Raw genomic sequence first — 24,604 nt, 5'->3', positions numbered from 1 at the left:
ATTACTTAACCCGAAACGTTGCAAATGAACGTTATCAACCATGCTGCAAAATAATGGGTGCTAAGAAACGTTGCTAAAGGGTTGTATCTGAGCCTTCTAATTCTTAATTTCTTATTTAAAGTTGCTTTTTATCTGCTTTTCCTTGCTCATGTTAACTGTCAAGAGGAAGAAAGAAGGCCCGATAGAGAAGGCCAGGTATTCTAATCATGAATTAATTATCTTTAATGTTCTTTGTTGGATAAATCAATCAAGTAAAGGGTGTAGATTTACTTTTACATTTGATTTCGAATTGATCTGGGTTGGCTTCTGTAATTTCAAACCATACATGAACGGCATTGGAGAAAGTTTGGTGCTTCTATCGTTGAATGAAGCACACTACTTCCATGCGTAGCCAGAAAGTTCTTTTCTTTTCCAGAGTAATATGCAGAGTAAGTTTCATTTCTTCCTCGTATATATCATAATAAACTCAATTAATTAATTAACCCTACAAACGATATACACCAAATGCTACAAATTAAACTGTTATTTTTTAATTACATGTTAGTTGAACGAGTGAATAAAATTACACCAAATTAAACTCTTAACCCGAGCCTGAAATTGATATATTTATTTCCTCGTCTATATAATCAAATTAGAGGAATCACTAATAGATTGTGATAGAAGGCAAAACTATATTATTACAAGTGATTCAAATTTACATTATCATCTAATGCCTAAAAGTGAATAGTATAAAAGAATCGACATTCTAATTACCTAAATTTTAGTACGCTTTATCTCTTGGTATATGTATGCTAAGAATATATATCGTTTTTCATATAGATAATTTGATTTGCCAATGTAACTCTTTTTTCTTGGGTATTGCGGTGGGGTAATTATGGATACTATTTATGGAAGAGGTCATAGTCGAAAATGTGAAGGAAGTGATATGTTTTCGAATCCCTTGATGTCGCCGGTTAATACTCCAAAAGAAAATAAAAGGAAGATGTTGATGAACAAGTATATCCTGATGAATTCAGTCTGGCACTTTTAGTTTTGCAGTCTTTAATAATTGCATTATAATATGCAGAATTTGTTGCTTAAATATATAGTTTGATTTGCCAGCCAAGTAATTATTGGTAAGTCTACAATTATTATTTTTATTGTTGACAAAAATTACAACAAAATACAATATATTTGGATTTGTTTTTCACCATTTTTTCTATGTATCTTATATATGTATATGTCTTGCCAAATATGTTTGTTTCTTTTTGTTGGTATTCTCCGTGTGTTTGGAAATTTTTTTGAGATTAACAAGAACTTTTTTAATGTCAATATTTGAACTAATTCTTTATTTTTAATATTAGATCGCCGAAAGCGCGGATAGAAGATGACTTGACACCTCTCTTATACTAGGATTATCATTTATCATCTTTTTTTTCATTTTTTTTTCTTGTCCAAAAATCTATATTCCTTTCAAAGGACTTTTTCTATTAATACAATTAATTAATACACTTAATATTTATTCTATTATAATTTCTAATGTACGTTACTCTTTTGGAGCAATTACCCAATGTATAACACTCTTTATAACCTATTATTATTATTATAACTTTTAAAAATATAATCATCTTTTTAGTGAAAACAAATATATGGCACCAACGAGCCCTTTCCTTATTTTCATTCAATTTGTTTAATAATATTTATTAATTATCCTATTTATTACATCTCATTATGTTCGAAGAGTTACTAAAAACCCTCCGTATCCCTCCATATTTGTTTGTTTTCTCTGTTAAATAACATGCTCTTTAGCTCCCTTGTGACTAAATTGTTGTAGCTTTCACCTCCTCTATATATAATCTCACACTTTCATTGTTTTATGTAACCCTTACAAATCTTGATCATAGTCCATATAATGTGAACAACATGAAGACTCTCACTCTCCACTCTTGACTAACATGCCAGGACGATTATTTTTTCCCTTTTCAATTTTGCCTTTTCACTTCTTTTTCTGTCAAATGTCTTTCTTAATTTCTTCTCTCTTGGTACATCACATGTTATCAACTAAGCATGCCAATTATAATTCGGCAGTATTTTGTTGCTTTTTTTTTTTATTTCTTGACTTTCATTTTGTTGGTTGAAGAATGAGTTTATTGTACCCGACAGAAGTAGTTATTTCTCAACATGCTTATTTTTATATTAGCTTGTATGTTTGCATGGTGTCACGACCCAAAATCCCACCACATGCGTCGTGATGGCACCTAATCTCTAAGACTAGGTAAGCCGATTTCCATTACATTTCAAAGCCATATTTTTAAAAAATAAGTAATCAAAACTAACAACGGAACAAATATGAATATACAATCTCCCAAGACTGGTAGTATTGAGTCACAAACTCTAACTGAATACATGAAATGATCACGAGGACCGAATATGCAATACTGTTTGATTAAAAATTAACAGTACAATGAAATGAAAAGATTTCAAGAGACTGCGACGACTAAGCAGCTCTACCTTGAATCCTTACGATCCCGCTTTACTCTGTCCAAGTCCGATATCTCCAATACCTGGCTCTGCACAAAAATATGCAGAAGTGTAGTATGAGTACACCACGGTCGGTACCCAGTAAGTATCAAGACTAACCTCAATGGAGTAGAGACGAGGTACAGTCAAGACACTCACTAGTCAAATAATCTGTGCAATATAGCAAACAAAAATAATAGAAAACAAATAACAATAAGGACAACACCAATCAACTAGTGATTTAAACAGCAAGGCAACATGGACATCATAAATATTACTCAAACGAATAATAAATACAGGTACAAGCAATTAATCAAGTCCTTCAAAATATACATCTTTTATCTATAAGTTTTTCAATAAAAGTCTCTAGAATATAATCCTTTTCAATAAATATATTTCAAATATACTTCCTTCAAATAAATATCTTTCCATTATAATTCTTTCAAATAAATATCTTCTAAATATAATTCTTTCCAATAAATATCTTTCGAATATAATTCTTTCAACTAAATATCTTTCAAATATAATTCTTTCAAGTAAATATCTTTCAAATATAATTCTTTCAAGTAAATATCTTTATAATATAATTCTTTCGAATAAAAGTCACCATGTGACGCCTCATTTAACTTTCTTGGCGTGAGAAATAGATTCAACATATCACATCAAATGGCACGGCAATACCTTCGTGTACTTATCTCATTCTCACCCATATATATATATATATATATATATATATATATATATATATATATATATATATATATATATATATATATATATATATATATATATATATATAGATAGATAGATAGATAGATAGATAGATAGATAGATAGATCAAATCAATTGGCACGGCAATACCCTTCGTGCATTTATATCTTTCTCACCGTACATACATATAACAGTACCAACTAAGTGGGAGAAGTGCCAATAACAATAAAAAAAATAAAGTAGAGGCACACAGGAAGCAACAACGACTCCAAGTCACATAGAAAACATAGGTTCACAATAACATCTCAAGATAAAGGCATGAATGTATACACAACAAAACGATATCACAATATAATGTATGTCTCTCGTCCTCTCCTGCACGGAAATACTCTTCATGCCATGAGTATATGATAATATAAAAATATTTACACGGCATCACCCTTCGTGCTTTTACTCTCATCCTCACCTGATAATATAAATGAAACGGCACGGCATCACCCTTCGTGCTTTACACTCTCAATGGCACGGCATCACCCTTCGTGCTTTACACTCTCAAATGGCACGACATCACCCTTCGTGCTTTACACTCTCAAATGGTGTCACGACTCAAAATTTCTCACCGACGGGACCGTGATGGCGCCTAACATTTTACTTGCTAGGCAAGCCAACGTTAGAAAAATCGTTAAACCAATTTCTTATTTCCATTCAGTAAATAACAATAATTAACTAAGATGAAATATAATAAGTGCGAAATATCATAAAACTATATTAATTACTACCACCCGGATCTGAAGTCACAATTCACGAGCATTCTAGAATTTACTACAAGTATTAGTCTGAAAGAAATACAACTATCTGAATGAAATAAAATAGTAGGACATAAAAGATAGACGGGGACTTCAAGGTCTGTGAACGCCGACAGATCTACCTTGAGTCTCCGGACAGCGGACCAGTAGCAAATCTCGATCAACCTGAGCTGGTATCATAATTTGCACAGAAAGTGCAGAGTGCAACATCGGTACAACCGACCCCATGTACCGGTAAGTGTTGAGCCTAACCTCGGCGAATTAGTGACGAAGTTAGGACAAGACACCCACATATAACCTGAACTGTATAATCATGCTAGTGGCAACAACAGTAAATAAAGAAATAACGCAGAAATAATGAAAGGGGAACATACGGTGAGGGAATACAACATAAAGAGTGAGAGTAATGAAAAGACAGAATTAAACCGGAAATCCTTAAACAAATTGAGCAATTAAGACGGCAAGGAAAACTGTACGACATCACCCTTCGTGCTTTTACTCTCAACCTCACCAAATAACAAATAAGACTGTACGGCATCACCCTTCGTGTTTTTACTCTTTTCCTCACAATATAAATAATTCATACACGGCATCACCCTTCGTGCTTTACACTCTTCCTCACAATATAAATAAATATCATGCACGACATCACCCTTCGTGTTTTATACTCTTCCTCACAATATAAATAAATTATGCACGGCATTACCCTTCGTTCTTTACACTCTTCCTCACAATTCACAGAATCAATAATAACGGATAGAGAGAAGTTTCACAAGAAATCAATATTTCATCAATAATTACTTTCATAATTTAACATCTCGACCTCGAATCAATATTCACAATTTTATCGACTTTAGTGGATTCGGATACAAGTCTCCCAACATTTCAACAAAAACAATAAGCATGGATGACAAGATTTAAGACTACAAATTGCAAGAAATGGAATTTCACTCGCATGCTATGACTCGACCACAACGTATAGATGCTCGTCACCTCAACTATACATCGTATTCAACAACAAAACACGTAGCAAATACTCACACAATACCTATTCCCTCAAGCCAAAGTTAGACACAACACTTACCTCGCTCCGAAGGCCACTTAATTCTCAATTACAGCTTTTCCTTTAGAATTCACCTCCAAACCACTCGTATCTATTCAAAATGACTCAATAATATCAATATTGCTAAAGGAATCAATTATATTTCATAAATTAAATTTTCCAAAATTTCCTCCAAAAAGTCGAAAAATTGACTCTGGGCCCGCTTGGTCAAAACTCTAGGTTCGGACCAAAATCTTTTTACCCATTCACCCCCGAGCACGAATATGTAATTAGTTTTGGAATTCGACCCCAAATTGAGGTCTAAATACCCAAATTCCCGAAATCCCTAGTTTCTACCTTAACCCCTAATTCTACCATGAAAACTCTAGATTTTAGGTTGAAAATTCGAGAAATGTAATAGGTAATTGAAAGAAAATGGTTTAGTTGGGGAAGAAATAACTCTTGAAAAATCGCCTCTCATCGTTTGGTTTTTGAGAAAAATGAGTTTTTGGCTAAAATCCCCTTTTTGGGTTTTGTTAAGTGCTGAGCGACAGTGTTCATCGCATTCGCGAGAGAACTGTCGCATTCGTGAAGTGTATGGGCCGCCAAACCTTCGCGTTCGCGAGACAGTGCTCGCGTTCCCGAGACAGTGCTCGCGTTCGCGTAGGCTACCCTTCCCTGGTCTTCGCATTCGCGAGTCATCGTTCGCGTTCGCGATGAAGAAAAAAGTTGTATGCCCTCCCCAGTGCCAAACACTATGCGTTTGCGATGGGCTTGTCGCGTTCGCGAAGGGTAACGCCCCATCGCTTCGCGTTCGCGACCAAGCATTCGTGTTCGCGAAGAAGAAATCCTCACCTGCCCAGTTTACTCTTCGCGTTCACAAGAGTACCTTCGCGAACGCGAAGAAGGACATGCCAGAACACCTGCTGCAGCAAACTACCAGATTTCCAAAGTCCAAAACATCCCGTGGCCTATTCGAAACTCACCCGAGCCCTCGGGGCTCCAAACCAAACATGCACACAAGTCTAAAAACATCATACGGACCTGCTTGCGCGATCAAATCGCCAAAATAACACCTAGAACTCCGAATTTAGTACCAAATCGAATGAAAGTATCAAGAACACTTTAAAATTACTATTTTCTCAACCGAAGGTCCGAATCACGTCAAATCAACTCCGTTTCTCACCAAATTTCTCAGACAGATCTTAAATATCATAATGAACATGTACCGGGCTCCGAAACCAAAATACGGATCCGGTACTAACAATGCCAAACATCAATCAATTCTTAAAAATAATTAATTTTCAAACTTTTAATTTTTATCAAAAATTCATAACTTGAGCTAGGGACCTCCGAATTCGAGTTCGGGCATACACCCAGGTCCCATAATTCGATACGGACCCACCGGGACTATCAAAATACGGATCCGGACCCGTTTACCAAAAATATTGACCGAAGTCAACTAAAATTAACTTTTAAGATAAAAATTCTTATTTTCATTAGTTTTCAACGTAAAAGCTTTCCGGAAACCTGTCCGGACTGTGCACGCAAATCGAAAAGGGTAAAAATGAGATTTTTAAGGCTTAAGAGCGCAGATTCGAGTTCTAAAATATAAGATGACCTTTTGGGTCATCATAATCTCCACTTTTAAAATAACCGTTCATCCTCGAACGGACATAGAAAAGTACCTAGGCTGGTAAAAAGGTGGGGATATCTACTCCGCATATCGGACTCGGACTCCCAAATGGATGCCTCAATAGGCTGACCCCTCCACTGTACTCGAACTGAAGGGTAACTCTTTGATCTCAATTGGCGAACTTGCCGGGCTAGAATTGCCACTGGCTCCTCCTCGTAAGTCAAATCCTTGTCCAACTGGACAGAGCTGAAATCTAACACATGGGACGGATCACTGTGATACTTTCGAAGCATGGACACATGGAATACCAGATGAACAACTGCTAAACTAGGTGGCAACACAAGCCTGTAAGCCACCTCTCCCACTCTCTCCAGAATCTCAAAAGGTCTGATATACTTAGGTCTCAACTTGCCCTTCTTTCCGAACCTCATTACACCCTTCATGGGTGATACCCGAAGTAACACTCTCTCTCCGACCATGAATGTAACGTAACGAACTCTACGATCGGCATAACTCTTCTGCCTGGACTGAGCTGTGCGAAGTCGATCCTGAATAATCTTGACCTTATCCAAGGTATCCTGTACTAAGGCTGTGTCCAATAACCGAGCCTCTCCTGGCTCGAACCACCCAATTGGCGACCGACACCGCCTACCATATAATGCCTCATAGGGAGCCATCTGAATGCTCGACTGGTAGCTATTGTTGTAGGCGAACTCTACAAGGGGCAAGAACTGATCACACGATCCTCCGAAGTCTATAACACAAGCGTGGAGCATATCCTCCAAGATCTGAATAGTACGCTCGGACTGCCTGTCCGTCCGAGGATGAAATGTTGTGCTCAATTCAACCCGCGTACCCAACTCACGCTGAACTGCCCTCCAAAAGTGCGAGGTTAACTGCGTACCTCGATCGGAAATGATAGACACGGGCACAACGTGAAGATGGACGATCTCCCGAATATAAATCTCGGCTAACCACTCCGAGGAATAGGTAACTGTCACAGGAATGAAATGCGCTGACTTAGTCAGCATGTCCACAATAACCCAAACTATATCGAACTTCCTTTGAGTCCGTGGGAGTCCAACAACAAAATCTATAGTGATACGCTCCCACTTCAACTCATGAATATCCAACCTCTGAAGTAAATCACTAGGTCTCTAATGCTCACACTTTACCTGTTGGCAATTTAGGCACCGAGCTACATAGACAACTATGTCCTTCTTCATTCGCCTCCACCAATAATGCTGCCTCAAGTCCTGATACATCTTGGCGACGCCCGTATGAATAGAATACCGGGAACTGTGGGACTCCTCAAGGATCAACTCACGAAGTCCATCCACATTAGGCACACAGATACGACCCTGCATCCTCAAAACTCCGTCATCTCCAACAGTAACCTGCTTGGCACCACCGTGCCGCACTGTGTCTCTAAGGACAAGTAAATGAGGATCGTCATCCTGCCGATCTCTGATGCGCTCAAACAAAAAAGACCGAGCAACTGTACAAGCTAGAACACGGCTGGGCTCAGAAACATCCAACCTCACGAACTAGTTGGCCAAGGCCTGAACATCCAATGCAAGCGGTCACTCACCCACTGGAATATATGCAAGGCTACCCATACTAGCTGATTTTCTACTCAAAGCATCAGCCACCACATTGGCCTTCCCAGGATGATACAATATGGTGATATCATAGTCTTTCAATAGCTCCAACTACCCTCTCTGCCTAAAATTGAGTTCCTTCTGCTTGAACAAATACTGCAAGCTCCGATGATCAGTGAATACCTCACATGGCACGCCGTAAAGATAGTGCCTCCAAATCTTCAGCGCGTGAACAATGGCTGCCAGTTCTAGATCATGAACAGGGTAATTCTTCTCGTGAACCTTCAGCTGCCGTGAAGCAAATGCAATAACCTTGCCACCCTGCATTAATACCGCTCCCAGGCCAATGCTCCACACAACGTATATAAAACCTCAAAACAATCAACATAGGTGAAAAATACTCAACATAGGGCAACGCCTTCATTAATCCAAATTCTTGATAATTATATTAACTCCTCAATTTAAACTTATTTAATAAACATTTGCAGATAAGGATTCCATCATGAATTTAATTCCAAGAAAAATATCAAATCAATAAATACACGGAATTCACATAAAATCCAAATAACAATAACACCAAATTATTATATAAAATACAAACTTGACAAATTAGGAATGAGGCATGATAATTCAAGGATTTACTAATGCCAACAATTATTCAATTTAATACATAAAAATACCTAAAATTTTAAACTAATAAAATTTGCACATATAAGCCCGAGTACGTACTCGTTACCTCAAACGTACACGGCTTCCAACCACAAAATTTTCACATAAGACTCAATGCCTAAGAGGTAATTCCCCCACTCAAGGTTAGGCAAGTTTGAAGTTATGCCGATATTACGAAATCTCCTTCTTTCTTGAATTGACCTCCGGAAAGCTCAAATCTATCCAAATTAATTGTACAACTATATTAAAATTCATTGGAAATAATTCCGGATAATAATATGCCGACCTAAAAATTTATTCCAAAAAGTCAACAAAAGTCAACGCAGGGCTCGCCTCTCGGAACCTGACATAATTTTCATGAAATCCGAACACCCATTTCGATACGAGTTCAACCATACCAATTTTATCAAATTCCGATAACAACTCGACCTCCAAATCTTAATTTTTTTTTTGTGGAAGATTTAGCCAAAATCTTGAATTCTTCCATTAAAATTCGAATTAAACGATAAATATAATCATAGATTCATGAAATATAAATACTTTAGAACACTTACCCAAATCCATACAGTGGAAATCATCTCAAAAATCGTTTCAATCCGAGCTCCATAGCTCCAAATATGTTTAAAAATGGCTGAAACCTCGAAATATAGCTACTACCCAGGTATTTACTCTTCGCGATTGCGAAAAATGCTTAGAGATCGTGAAGCACAACTTTTCTCAGCCCAAAATTTGCCTTTCGCGATCGCGGACAATGCTTTGCGATCGCGAAAAACAAGTGCCCAGCACTTCCTGACAGCCTCTAGTATAATGATCGTAACCTTTTGTAAAAAACTCCAAATTGAAAATGGTTTAACTTTATGAAACCTAGACACCAAGGGCTATAACTTTCATTTGTTAGTTATCTTCCAATTCCCTATAGATTTCTAGATATAAGTTTCCAAAGTCAGCCCCGTGTAATAGAGATTTCCAAACTCTTCCCAGACAGCCTATAATATTTCCACCATAACATTTTGTACAAAACTACAAATGACAAATAGTTTACCTTTCTGAAAACTAGACACAAAGAGCTACAACTTTCATTTTTGGATCATCTCTAAATTCCTTATAGATTGCGAGATATAAGCTTCCAAAATCGAGTCAGTGCAACAGAGATTTCCGCTACGCGATCGCGATTCACAGTGTCCAAACAACAAAATTGCTCTTCGCGATCGCGACCGTTTGTCCGCGATCGCGATGCATACCTCTGTGGCCAAAAACCAGCAACTAAAAATGACCTAAAAATGGTCTGAAACCACCCCGAAACTCACCCGAATCACTCGGGACCCCGTCCGAACATACCAGCAAGTCTCAAAACATATTACGGACTTAGTCGAAACCTCAAATCACATCAAACAATGCTAAAACCACGAATCATACCCAATTCAAGCTTAATGAAACTAAAAAATTTCAACTTCTACATTCGACACCGAAACCTATAAAATCAAATCCGATTGACCTCAAATTTTGCACACAAGTCATAAATGACATAACGGACCTATAAAAAAATTTAGAATTGGATTCCGACCCCGATATCAAAAAGTCAACTCCCCGGTTAAACTTCCAACTTAAACTTCATATTTTCGCCATTTCAAGTCTAATTTAACTACGAGCTTCTAAATAATTTTCCGGACACACTCCTAAGTCCAAAATCACCATACGAAACTATTAGAATAATTAAAACTCTATTCCGAGGTCGTTTACTCAAAAGTCCAACTCTGGTCAACTCTTTTCATTTAAGTTTCAAAAATGAGAATTGTTCTTTCAATTTAATCCCGTATCTTTCGAAAATCAAACTCGACCACACCCGCGGGGCATAATACATATTACGAAGTTGCTCGAGACCTTAAGTCATTGAACGTGGCGTAAATTTTTAAAACGATAAGTCGGATCGTTACACCTGGAGACACGAGGACAACAGCTCAAACAGACATGCATTTGGCTGATAACATGAAAATGTTCATCCCGTTTTTGTAGCTAGACATTTACTAGATTTTTAACCTATCTCTCTTCAAAAAAGTCAAATTATGAAAAACTTGTACCAATCTTCGGAACATGATACTATATTATCACGAGAGTTAAGTTCATAAATTTGACACTCCTCTAAGACCAAATAGTATTTTTTTCATTTACCTTTTTGCTTTTTTATCCATGTGCTTGGTCCTTTTTTCCTTTCTATTGTCTTTATATTGTTGTAGCTGTAATATAGAAGGAAATGTAAAGTTGTGAATAAAATAAATATTTGTGGCGGACGCGAACAACAAAGGGCTGTTGTAGTAAATGAATAATTATCTCCTTCCTATTTACAAATTGGTTGTATCTCTTCAAACAAGTTTTTCTGACTCCATTTTCTTGACTTTTGTTGGTTTAATTCATATACTTTCTTCTTTTTCTAAATTCTAATCGTATGTTCTTTATATCCCTAAAAGATCTTGTGGCCTTTATAATATGAATACTTTACCGCCAAATAGAAATAAAAACATGAAAACTTAACTAGTTTCTTAGTTGCCAGATTGCATTGCACTTAGTAAAGCACCGTGAATCTATTGCTCGTGCAAAAGCTCCATGAGATTGTTATTCCTCCTTTTTTTTAAAAACTAATTAAGTGAAAATGTATATAGATCCAGCTGAAAGAAGGCAGTCTTTAGAAACAACAGGTTGGGAAAGCAAGAGAACACCTCGCGTTTTCTTATCTTCTTCCCGCCCTAGAAGTAGCACAAAAAGAAGTCTCAAATATATTTACCAACAAAGTTATGATAAACTATTGCGCAAAAATAAATTTTTCTTTCTTCTCTCTTTTTTTTTTTTGAAGAGTTACTTTCTCTATTTATAAGACGAGTGACTAAAATGTCGACATATATGAAAAATATGAAAAATGTATTATATGTTTTGTAGGGAATTAAAAGAAATTAGACATTTGTCACCATAAAGATGGGAGCAAATTTTTTTTTTTTTTTTTTTTTTTTTATAGTAACCTTAGGATAGAGGGAAGAAGATATAAAAAATAAAGAGGAAGTAATAAAGGTACTAGCAGATAGCATTAGGAAAGAAGGAGAAAAGGAAAAGGAAAAGGAAATAAAGAATAACATAGTGAGGAAGTCGGTAACAAGGGTTGTTTAGACTTTAGATGATGATAAAATAAGAGGGATTAACAGCTTGTTTGGATGGTTGTTACCCATTGTATTGTATCGTATTGTTACTTTAAATACAATGTTTGTTTTTATTGTTACTTAAATTTTATTGTATTGTATCGTTAAATCCGTCGTTACATAACGACGAAATGTGTCACTTTATGTAACGACCGATTTAGTGTGGTCGCGTCGTTATCTTGTCTTTTTATCTCAATCTCACCCTTCATTATTATTAAATTATTTTATTTTATCATTTACCCTACTTTTTTATATAGTAATTTTATCCTGTATCATAATTTTTCTTTATAATATTGCAAGTTTATTCTTCATATTGCTGGTGTGTGATATCATAAAACGGTGACAAACGACACAATCTATCCAAATATTATATTTATCAAACGATACAGTACAATACAATATAATATGATATGATACATTATGAAACGATACGTAACAACCATCCAAACAAGCTATAAGGAAAAAAGAAAAGGGGTCGGATATAAAAACTTATTTTTTCCTCTTTTAACCTTCCCTCACAAATAGAATACATTTATTTTTTTCTTACAAATTCTTTTTTTCATTTCAAAACTTTTTGACAATAAAATATAGATTACTAAGCTCTAATTTCCGCTAAAAATGTTTTAAATTTCATTTTATCGGTATATATAGTTAATTGTTTATTCATGTATTCGGTTTTTTTGTCTTTTATATATTAACTAAATATATAAATTTATTGGTATTTTATTTATAACCACGCAAAGCGCGAAAAAATTCCCTAGTTTGCTTAAAAAATAAGCATTTTACTTTTCTCATTCAAATGAAAGATTAAACATGTAAAGAAAAATGGTACGAGTGACAAACTTTTTAGAAATAAATTAAAAAAAATAAAATAAACCAATCAAGAAGGATGAAAAATATCAAAAAGTTAAAGAAATATAATTGATATGACCAAATGAGAAGAAACTTTAGCAAAATGGACGGGGCAGGCATTAAGAGAAAGTATGAAGGGACTAGCTGAGGTAGGGTGAGCTATGCGAGTGAAACATTCTGTCCTCTTTTTTTCTTTTTCTTCTTTGGTTAAAATCATTTTGTATCCAAAACTAGTACTCCATTATCATATTCCAAAATAGCACCAAATACAATTCTCATACCGTATTTTACGCTAGGGGTATACAAAAAACCGATAAATCGCACTAAATCGATAATTCGAGTCAAACCGAAAAAAAACCCTATGTGGTTTGGTTTGATTTGACTTGGTATTGGAAAATAAAACCCGACCATAATTATTTTGGTTTGGTTTTAACTAAAAAAAGTCAAACCGAAACCAACCCAACCCGATAGTACATTTATATAATTTTTAAAAATATTTTATACATATAAATATTTATTGTAATGTAATGTATAAATATTTCTTAAACATTTTCACAGTTTCATCTTTTAACGTATTATTTCAAGTTTAGACTTAACATTCTTGAATGGTAAATAATTTTATAGTCCATAAATGTAGTAACTCAAACAAAGTTCAAATCAATACTAATGCTAACAAAAGAAATTTAATTCAATATTAGGAATGACGAAAGTGTTGGATAATTATTTTAGTTTTACACTGATTTATAATGAAAATGCATAACTTAGTTTAGCTTTTTCTTTAGTGCTTAGTTATGTAATTAATATTAGTTCTTATTAGCTATACTTATTCTAGCATGATCTATATAGTATTTTTAGATTATGTTAATTTTTATTATGGCTTATTAATTAGCAATATTTATTTTATGTAATTTTATTATTTTATCTTTGTTATTGAATATTTTAGTATAATGCTATGACTTATCTCATAGTATTGTGTTAGTTTCTTGGAAAATACATTATATAATTATATTTTACTATGACTTAAGAAATATTTGGAGCACAAGTTACATATTTAATGCTATGAAACTTTACCAGAAAAAATTCCGAAAACCCGAAAAAATCCGAAAAGCCCGAGAAAAATCGAGATTGAGAAACCCGACTTTGTTGGTTTGTTTTGGTTTATAAATTTAAAAATTCAACACCATTGGTTTGGTTTGATAACTGAAAAATCTGAACCAACCCGACCTTTGTACACCCATATTTTACACCTTGTTCTACTAACATGGATCACTTACTTTTACGCCTAACAAATACTGGGAATTAAAAATAATTTATCAGATAAAGAAACATTCCATAAAGTTTTTTTTTTTTGCAGGACAATCCTTCTTGATTCGGTTTAGGAAGGGCCGCACCTAAGGGGTATAATGTCGATAGTCTATTCTAATGCAAGCATTAGTAACTGCTTTCATGACTCGAACCCATAACTTATAGGTAACACCTAAGGCTCCCCTTTCCTTCTTAATTCGGTCGGAAACAAGAAATCCTTTCCTATCTAAATCTTACTCATTCCATTGAGGGTGAGTAATGGATTAGGCTTTTTTCAGGCTATGGGTTGGATAATATCGGGAGAAGTGCACAACTAGCCACTAATTAGAGATATTTTTACTCTTTAACCACTGTTTAAAATGTATTTACTCTTTAGCTGGCGCTTAATAAATTTTTACCTGCCCTGATAAAAATACCCTTGTGCGAGACATGGATCCTGTGTAAATATTAAGGACATAATATCCTTAACTTTATAAATATTGTGTAAATATTAAGGACAAAATGTCTTGTATTTGCACCTTCCGTTGTTAAACTTTAGGACATCATGTCCTTCACTTCATATGTGCAGTGTAAATGTTAAGGACATAGGGTGTGTTTGGTATGAAAAAAAATATTTTCCGGAAAATATTTTCCAATTTTTCCATGTTTGGTTGGTTTAAATGTTTTGGAAAACATTTTCCTTATGAATTCATTTTCCTCCAATTGGAAGAAAATGTTTTCCTTATCAAGAGAAAGGAAAACATTTTCCAAAACTCCTTCTCAACCTTCCCCACCCTCACCCACGCACCCCACACCCTCACACCCACCCACCTAACCCCACCTCCTCTCTCCAAAAATATTTTTTTTCCGTCACCACCCACCTTACACCCCCTGCATACTTTTTTTTTTGTAAATTCAAATTTATTTTTTTTTCGTTTTTCTGTATCAACCACCCCCACTCCATTGCCCCCCACCCCGCACAAAAAAAGTTTTTTTTACTCTTTTTTTGTAATTTTTAAATTTCTATTTTTTTTTTCCTGCTCCTCCCACCCCACTGCCCCCACCCCGCACAAAAAAAAGTTTTTTTTTTACTTTTTTTTTGTAATTTTAAATTTCTGTTTTTTCGTTTTTCTGCCCCCCAGGAAAAACCCCGGAAAAAAAATATTTTTATATATTTTCAGTTTTAGTTTTTTCATCTTTCGATTTACAGGTTTAAAATTTTATAAGTTCCAAAGTTATGAGTTTGGAGGTTTGTGTGTTTGGAAGTTTACGGGTTTAGAAATTATAAAGTTTACGAGTTCGAAATTTTGCGATTTCGAAAATTTAGCGGTTCAGAAGCTTATGAAATTTGTGGGTTCGAAAGGTTGTTGGTTCAAAAGTTTATGACTTCATGTTTATTGTATCTAAATTATTTATGAATACTCTTGAGAAGTTATTTTCCTTAATTTGCGTACCAAATACCGGAAAATGAATAAGATTACTACTTGTTTTCCAAGAAAACATTTTCTTGAAAAATATTTTCCATTATACCAAACACACCCATAATGTCCTTAACTTGTATTTGCAGCTTCTGTTGTTAAACTTTAGGACCTCGTGTCCTTAACTTCATATGTGCAGTGTAAATGTTAAGGACATAGTGTCTTTAACTTTATGAGTGTTGTGTAAATATTAAGGACATGGTGTCCTTAATTTCATGAATGTTGTATAAATATTAAGGACAAACTGTCCTGTATTTGCACCTTCCGTTGTTAAACTTTAGGATATCATGTCCTTAACTTCATATGTGTCGTGTAAATATTAATGACATGGCGTTCTTAACTTCACGTGTGCAGTGTAAATGATAAGGACATCATGTCCTTAATATTTACATAACAGTCATGAAGAAAGGGTAAAAAATTCTTTTCGTATTAATTTTAATAGAGTAATGGCTATTTTTACTCATCATTAAAAATACTGGATAAAAATTAAATATCATGTTAAAAAGTAGCTATCCAACGCCATTTCTAGGATAATATCAATGATGAAGATCGCATGGCTCAATGTATTCGAGTCCCTTAGGCTTGGCCCATATCTGGTAGTAGAAAGCCCACCATTAGATACTCGTCCAATTCCAAATTTCAAGGGAAATTACCAATTATGTCAGTTCAGTTCATAAGTAAGATATCAAAATTTTCCTTTCGAGTGGGTGTTGTTGGAATAGATTAGATACATCTCAAGGAGTTTAAATCTCTGTTTTGGGATGATTGGGTAGAGTTTTGAATTGGTTTGGATTGAAAATTCAAAGAAAAAGATGAACATGGAAAAAGAGGATATGTGTATCATATTATGTATTATTTATGTATCACATATGTATCATATTTGTATCAAGTATGTATCAGTCTATCAGATGTATATCCATGTACACGTGTGTGTGAGATATACATATGTCGCATACGAATTTTTTGAACTCAATTTTAACTACGAATTTTAATACCAATTATCCCTGTGCATTGCAAATAGTCAATATTTACCCTCCTTATACGTTCGGTCTAAATCTACCCTTCCTTGTTAGTAAAGTAATCTAAATATCCCCTAAATCTAAATCTACCTTCTCTCAATTTGCATGTAAATTAAAACCTTTTAAGTTGACAAAAAAAGTAAGTTTTTTCTAGTATGAGCAGCCGGATATTACAAAGCTCGAATTACTTTGATCTCATATGTTGCTTGGCAATTAAACACATTTCCTTAAGACCTTCAGGAAAAGATTATCAAATGAATTGTTGGAAAATGCCCGTGAATAGAGTCTTTTATATATATATATATATATATATATATATATATATGTCAATTAGAAAATATGGTCTTATATATAGAAGAAGGAAACAAAATTAGGAAGTATTACATGATCTTCTTGGATGGAAAAAGAATACATGTCACAACTCACAGTACAAACCACTAGAGGGGTTCTAATTTATCTTTGCACAACAAGAAGGTAATGTACTAATGTATAAGTTTGAAAATCATAATGGGCTATGTTTTTGTTCTTTTTTTATAAATATTTTGCCTTTTCCTTTTTATCTCTTAGCTTTGAAAGTATTTTTCTACTTTCGCCCGGCAGATGATAACACCGATCCCTAGGTTCTACAATCTTTTTTGAACTCAAAATGATGATATAATATTTGCCTAATAAAGGAACCCAAGAAAATGAAAGAGAAAAAGAAAAAGAAGTAGAAAAAGAGAAAGTAAAAGCAAATATAGCCAAAGTAGCCATTGTTTCTCTTCCCTTAATTTCAAGCTCCTTAGCTTCCTCACCAAAGTACCCATTCTTTCTCTTCCCTTAATTTCTGAAAACTTCTGTAATATCCGTGTGTAGTATTTGTACTCAAAATTTTCTTTCTTTTTTTTTTCTCTTCTTTTTTTTGAATAAATGATTTTGTTGACTGTAGTTTGAGGCTGTCTTTAATTAATGAACTACAGGAATCTCTGTGATGGCGCAATTTAAGGGAAGGCATTAAAAGTGCGCCTTACCCCCTCTGCTTCTTTTTCCTTATTACCCCACTTCCTCTTATTCAATACTTCTTCAGAGTTCAGTCTCCACCTTCTCTTTTACCTTTGTCTTAATCCAATTTCTTCAATTCATTCAAATATTCATATTTTCGTATTGCATTTGTTAATTCCTTTGTTTTCGAATTTGTAGTTGCTTTTCAATTTCAAAGTGAAAGAATTTGATTATATATATATATATAGCGAGAGATTGAGAAAATGCTTACGTGCATAGCTCGTTCGAAACAACCGAGCGATGATTCGCGTGATCATCAACCTGAGAAATTCAATTCAAATTCAGCTTCGGCCAATAAACAAGCCGTTAAAACACTCACTTCTCAGGTACATTTCTCATCTATTCACCATTTTATGATTAATAGCGGAGCCAAAAAACTTATACGAGAAGATTCAAAAAATTACTAAAATGTATTTGCAGAGTCTAATTTTTCGATGAAGCGGATTCAATTGAATACTCATACCTATATTTAGCTCACCTTGTATCGCCGATTGTTTGTATAGGAATTTCAGTGAAGTAAATATATAGGAGTATTCTACATTTGTGTATACATATTCGAAAATTGGACTAGATTTTATTTGTCAATTTGTGGTGTAGATTAAGGACATGGCATTGAAAGCATCAGGAGCATATAAGCAGTGTAGTCCATGTACAACTCAGCCGACGACTCTGCGGAAGAACGGAAGCCAAAACGAGTCGTCGGACTCGGCGTCGTTGGATAAATTCCGGTGGTCTTACAAGAGAACAGGGAGTTCGAGTTCGAGCTCGACGGCTGGGAGAAAGGAGCTGGAGGCGAGGCTGAAGGGAATATCGAGCGGAGAAGTTACGCCGGTGTCGGCGTCGGCGAGCGGCCGGCGAGTTGAACCGGTCGTGTTCGTTGAAGAAAGCGAGCCGAAAGAGTGGGTGGCGCAAGTTGAACCGGGTGTGCTCATCACTTTCGTTTCGTTACCACGTGGCGGCAATGATCTCAAGCGGATTCGATTCAGGTAATCTTTTCGGAATTCTTTTTTTTACTCTACTATAGTAATAGTAATTATAAGAAAATTTGTCTTAATTGTTTTATTTTTGTTATTATTATATTTGTTGTATTTATTCATGAGTGGTGAACCATTACTAGGTACTTAATTCGATTTATTTTTGTTGGACCATTGTTTATTTTTTTCTTTTAATGGACCAACAACTTTATTGCCGTCTATATCTTATAGGCTAGAATCTAGATGGACTGTTTGGTGGAATTTATTCACATTAGGGAAGTACTTCTAAATTTGCCTTTTAGATTTTTTTTTTAGAGACGAACCCTTTTGTCCCTTTTCCCTTCCCGGAGCTGAGTTTCAAAGATAAACAATCTTTTTATCTTTTCATGATAGTGTCCAAGTATACACTACTATCTCATATCTTTACTTGTGTGATTCGACGGTTGTTGTTTGGGATACTTAGCGGCGGTTTGGCCATAATTTTTTTATCACTTTTTTTTTTAAAATTAGTGTTTGACTATAAAATCTTCAATTTTTACTTAGATGACAACAATAACATATCCAGTAATATCCCAAATCGTGAGATCTAATTATACACTACCCTCTCAATTTTTACTTGAAGATGAATTTCAGAATTTTTCGAAAATTTAAAAAACTTCAAAAAAACTATTTTTCAAAATTTTTCACTTCAAATCACTCACAAAAATTCAAAAACAACCCAAAATTGTATTCATGTCCAAACACACCTCTAATTTTCAAAAATATCATTTTCACATTTTTTTTCCTTCACTTTGTTTCAGAAATTTAACAATTCTTATGTCCAAATGCCCACTTAATGACAGTATTATTTATTTCACCTAACTATCTTTATCATAATATTTAATTCTAAAATTAAGTGGAGAACGAATTGAGAATCACCATGATTATATCATCCAATAGTGAGTCGTCACAGTGGCGCTAATTAACGGTTCTTTCCCACTTCAGTATGTGGCTAATAAATGAATGCGAGTATTGTCAATAATGGCAACAGTTTATGGTCAAGGTGACATCAAAAAGCAATTGATTTGTGTTTCAGACAGTCCATGCAAAAAGTTTTACGTGTGATTATTACCAAAAGAAAGCGTGCTAAAAGTAAATTTTGAATCTCCACCCAAATATCACCTTTTTTAACCTCTGTTCATACGGAGAAATTAGCAGGTGCTAATGGTAATTATGCCCATGATCATGAAAAAACAGGACAAAAGAAAATAAGATTCCTTTTAAAGTCTAAAAAGGAAAAAAAAATAAAATCAATCAGCCCTTTGGTGGGCCTATTTTGATTATGTTGGCAAAAACCTTTTACTAATGTTGTCCTTTTGTCGGGAGTTGCCACTCCCTTTCATTTTCAAACTTGATCATGCGAAGTTCTTCGATTTTGTCTTCTTGTAAGTATTTGAGTGCCAAAGTTTTGTCTGTCAATAGCCTAGAACAATTAGCATTCACACTTACTCTGTCACTCCAAAATTGGAGTGATTCTGAAATTTGGCTTCTAATGGAGGAACAAGACTGTTGAGCTATCACTTTCTCGTTCTGATCTAGATCACAATGTCAATAGTGACAGCCATTTTGGGCGTGGAAAATAACTAGCAACTGAGTCTATGTTAAGGTTGTAATGCTCGAAAGTGGGAGCCAAGACTTTTGGGGTGCATTGAATAATGTAGGCCTCACCTTTGTAGTGGCAAATGTAGCTTATTAGCTTCGTATTAGACCAAACCCATTAGTTTTTTATACGAGATATGAATATGCATGTTACTAAAATCTTTACAAATATTAAATTCTGAATTCACAATTCTAAAAATACTATAAGTGTGTCTGGTATGAATAAAATATTTTTTCTATTAATAAGAAGGAGAACATTTTTCAATTTTTTTTTTTAACTTTTCCCATCTTATTACACACCCCGCCCCCAACCCCTACCCATAGTATTTGCCTAAATTATATAATTTTCAAAAAAATATTTTTTTCTCACTAATCAAACAATAGAAAATAATCTCTAGAAAAAGTTTTCTATTCACCGACCAAATGTGAGAAAATAAGTAATAAAACCATTAATTTTTCAAAAAAATATGTTCCTTCGTATCAAACTCCCTAAGTTCAATGTTAGACTTCAAAGGCTGATTAGATCAAGTTCAAATACTAAATACGCCTATGTACGTTAGTGCAATCCGCGGATCACAAGATTTGTGACAAGAGTCATCAACCTTCCTAATTATCATAAATAATATATATGTAAAATACGATTGCAATTAATCATTGTTGAACAGTATTTCTTCATAATCTGTTCAATGGCCTGTGAGTCACTATCCATCCCCGTGAAATAGATTTAATCATTTTCTAGGTTGGTGAAGGATAGGATGTCCTCTAAGCAAAGTCAAAGGTAATGCATTTAATTTTATCCATGCATTAAAGCCAGTTTTTGAGTTATTGGTCCCCTTAAATTATGCAAGGGAATCCTTTTTGTCTAAAAGCTTGTATGAGTGGTAGGCCATGAAAGAGGACACTTACTCCATAACATAATCTACTAATTAAATTACTTGCTATGATATGTTTAGGTTTTGACCACCAAAACTATTGCTGATCTCGTTTACTTTCTTTTGTTCCCACTTCTCCATTTCTACCTTCTTACTATGACCATACTTTTACCTAAAATAGAAAAATTATACCTAAAACCTTAAGCTGGTAACATAGCAGATGCTCTGGAGATGCATTGCATAAACCAAATAGCAATCAATGACCTAATTTCATGTTAAATGAAAGGCCAAGCTACCTCATATATAACAACGACAATAAGAAACCCACTGAAATCCAAGTGGGGTCTGGGAAGGGTAGTGTGTATGCAAACCTTACCCCTACCTTATGAAGATACAGAATTTGTTTCTGGTAGACCCTCGGTACAGGAGCAGTTAGGGAAGCAATAAACAAACAATAACATCAACAAGGTAATAGGCCACCGGAAGCAAATGAGACAGTATGTAATTACAAAGATATAGAAATACGAAAATACAACAATAGTGCCAATACTATCGGTAAGAATGATGTAATAACAAGGAACTACCTCATATATGTTCACTTCTTAATAACGTAGTTCAAATGTTCAATGAAAATAATAGGAAAAGAGGTTATATATGGGTTATTAAGACAAATTAATTGCACGTTCCAAATTATTTTCTCGATAAATGCATCCAAATTTCTGAGTCGTGTTTATTCTGTTACAACAGTCGAGAAATGTTTAATAAATACCAAGCTCAGAGGTGGTGGGCAGAGAATTGTGAGAAGGTAATGGAGCTTTATAATGTCCAGAGGTTGAATCGCCAAGCTTTCCCCCTGCCAACACCTCCAAGATCTGAAGACGGGGTACACATAATTCCTATTTTATGTTGTTTATATGTGCTAAATATTTGTTTCGTTTTTATTACTCTTTTCCGTTTATCATGAATATCAATTTTCTATTCTTTCATAGAGTTCAAAAATTGAATCCATCGAAGACAGTCCTGTGACACCCCCGCTCACTAAAGAACGACTGCCCCATACTTTGTACCGTCCAATGTATTCATCTTCAGATTCTCTTGAACAACATTCGACGCATTCTCGCTATAATTATGACTCTTGTGGTGTCGCCTCAACTCCGAAACTCTCAAGCATCAGTGGAGCAAAGACAGAGATATCATCTATGGATGCCTCTATTAGGACTAGCACATCAAGAGATGTGGATCGCTCTGGAGAGCTATCTATCAGCAATGCCAGTGATCTTGAAACTGAATGGGTTGAGCAAGATGAGCCTGGAGTCTACATCACAATACAAGCGCTACCAAATGGCAGAAGAGAACTCAAACGAGTCAGATTCAGGTTAGCTTCATCTCACCACTTCATACTGATGGTTAGTGAACTAAAACAGGCATATTTGCTTGCAATAGCACAAATATTTCATCTTCTTAAATGACCTAAGTATGATGTGAGAGGCGACGGGGCCTACTCGGCAGGCCTACTTATGCAGGTGGACCTCTACATAAACTGTCAAAATTATTGCCTCAAAATGTTCTCATTGCAGTTGCACTACTACTGTCCATTTTAATAATAAGTACTAGAAGAGCATTCTCACTAAAGTTGTCATCATAGCATGCTTGACGAAGTGTTAATTTGTGTATATGTATTTCACATACATGTTTAGTTTCTTACACATTGTTATATTTTTTGTTAGTAAGCAAAAAAAAGAGAGGCAATCCCAGTGTACAAAGTATCCCGCGTTCACACAGGGTCGGGGAAGAACCGCATCCCCAAGGTGTGATGTACACAACCTATCCTAATGTAAGCATTAGTGGCGGCTTCCACAGCTCGACCCGTGACCTTTAGGTCACACATGGACAATTTTACCGTTGCTCCAAGACTCTCCTTATAATAAGAAGAAAAACAATATAAAGAGAGAACGCACTTATATGCAATGAGAATGTGTGACCACACTACATATTTTCCTGTATATATTTTCTCAAGGACATGGTCCCAAAGCTACTGCAGATATATTTTCCTCTCTTCATTTATTCTTTATGTATGATTTTTCTGATTGAGGCTGATATAAGCTTATGCACGTCAACGCAGCCGAGAAAAATTTGGAGAAGTGCATGCCAGGTTATGGTGGGAAGAAAATCGTGCGAGGATACACAAGCAATACCTGGGATAGGAGTGCTTGCAAATATTGCTAAATTTCCCTTTTGGTTGCCAATTTAAGGAGATGTTGCCTACTTGGGTGTTGCACTTCGTTGGCAACGCCCAAAGTATATTCATTATATATATGTGAGAGGCAACATACGGAGAAGAATCTAAGTTTTGTTACCTTTGTGAACAACCATCTTGGTTGTTGGACACCATGTTCTTTCTTTCTTCCTCTTTTTTTCTTTGTTTTATTTCCTTCGTCTATATTATGGTGGGTTAAAAGGGGATGGCAAAGAAACTAAAATCTTTCTTTTGGGTATAAGATTTTAAGGGTTGAGAATTTTGATGTTGATTGAAAAAAAGAAGAGATTTTGATGTTGGATATATATGCAAAAATATTTATATACAAGGGGAAAATATCTTTTTTGTGTTCAAGCTTAACTTTGTTCGACGTTCTAGATATATGGCCAATACATCTAGGAAACGAATGTGTAAAATCTTTTCTTCTTTTTTTGTTTAAATTTTTTGGTTGCTGAATACATAGGCCGAATACATCAATGAATTTTTGAACATGGCACAAATTTTGCATTTCGACAGTTCAACTTTAAGTCTGACCTATTGAATAACCAATTATACGTAAATGTAACTTTCTTTTGTCTTGGCAAACTAAACCAAGAAAACGATATGTTAGCAAAATAAAGAAGAGCCAAAGTAAATGGTCAAGATCTGACCAAAAAAAAGAAGATAAAAATACGAGAAAGGAGGAGGAGGGCGGAGCCGTGGAGGATGAGGAGGTAGCAACGATTTTGGTTTTCATATTAATGGTCCAAATTCACTTCAGTTTGGGGCAAGTGCACAAATAGCCAATTTATGGACCCCCATTTAAGGCATAGCCGAAATTTATAAGCTCAACTATTTCTATTTCGAAAATAATTTTTGATATACATGATCGAAGTTGAATTCTGTCTTTTTCAATCGATGTCTTCTTTTCAAATCTTCATTCTCGGTTTCAATGCCTTCGGAACTTATTCAGCACCGGTCACATATTTATATACGGTGACAACTATTTGCTGACTTATACTTTACTTGTCTTTACTTCTATGTATCAACTCATCGAGCAT

At 34.8% G+C, this 24,604-nt stretch overlaps 1 protein-coding gene across 1 annotated transcript; it reads left to right on the top strand.

The window, feature by feature from the left end:
- Positions 1-18,015: 18,015 nt before the first annotated feature.
- On the top strand, positions 18,016-23,693 carry LOC104101006 (protein Brevis radix-like 4). Its single transcript, XM_009608410.4, has 5 exons — positions 18,016-18,149; positions 18,421-18,809; positions 22,055-22,190; positions 22,297-22,682; positions 23,430-23,693. Exons 1-5 carry the CDS (start codon positions 18,027-18,029, stop codon positions 23,509-23,511), a joined length of 1,116 nt encoding a protein of 371 aa, XP_009606705.1. The 5' UTR covers positions 18,016-18,026; the 3' UTR covers positions 23,512-23,693.
- The last annotated feature ends 911 nt before the right edge of the window (positions 23,694-24,604 follow it).

This window comes from Nicotiana tomentosiformis, chromosome 7 (genome assembly GCF_000390325.3).
Source record: "Nicotiana tomentosiformis chromosome 7, ASM39032v3, whole genome shotgun sequence".
In the NCBI taxonomy this organism is placed as follows: domain Eukaryota; kingdom Viridiplantae; phylum Streptophyta; class Magnoliopsida; order Solanales; family Solanaceae; genus Nicotiana; species Nicotiana tomentosiformis.
The sequence above is the reverse complement of the archived record's forward strand: the minus strand, read 5'-3'. Positions and strand labels throughout refer to the sequence as shown.

What these genes read in the sequence shown, in the direction of transcription:
- LOC104101006 (XM_009608410.4), top strand. Translation starts at nt 18,027, where the DNA reads ATGCTTACGTGCATAGCTCGTTCGAAACAACCGAGCGATGATTCGCGT. An exon ending in CTCAAGCGGATTCGATTCAG is followed by an intron (nt 18,810 to 22,054) that starts GTAATCTTTTCG and finishes CTGTTACAACAG; the next exon opens with TCGAGAAATGTTTAATAAAT. An exon ending in CTCAAACGAGTCAGATTCAG is followed by an intron (nt 22,683 to 23,429) that starts GTTAGCTTCATC and finishes ACGTCAACGCAG; the next exon opens with CCGAGAAAAATTTGGAGAAG.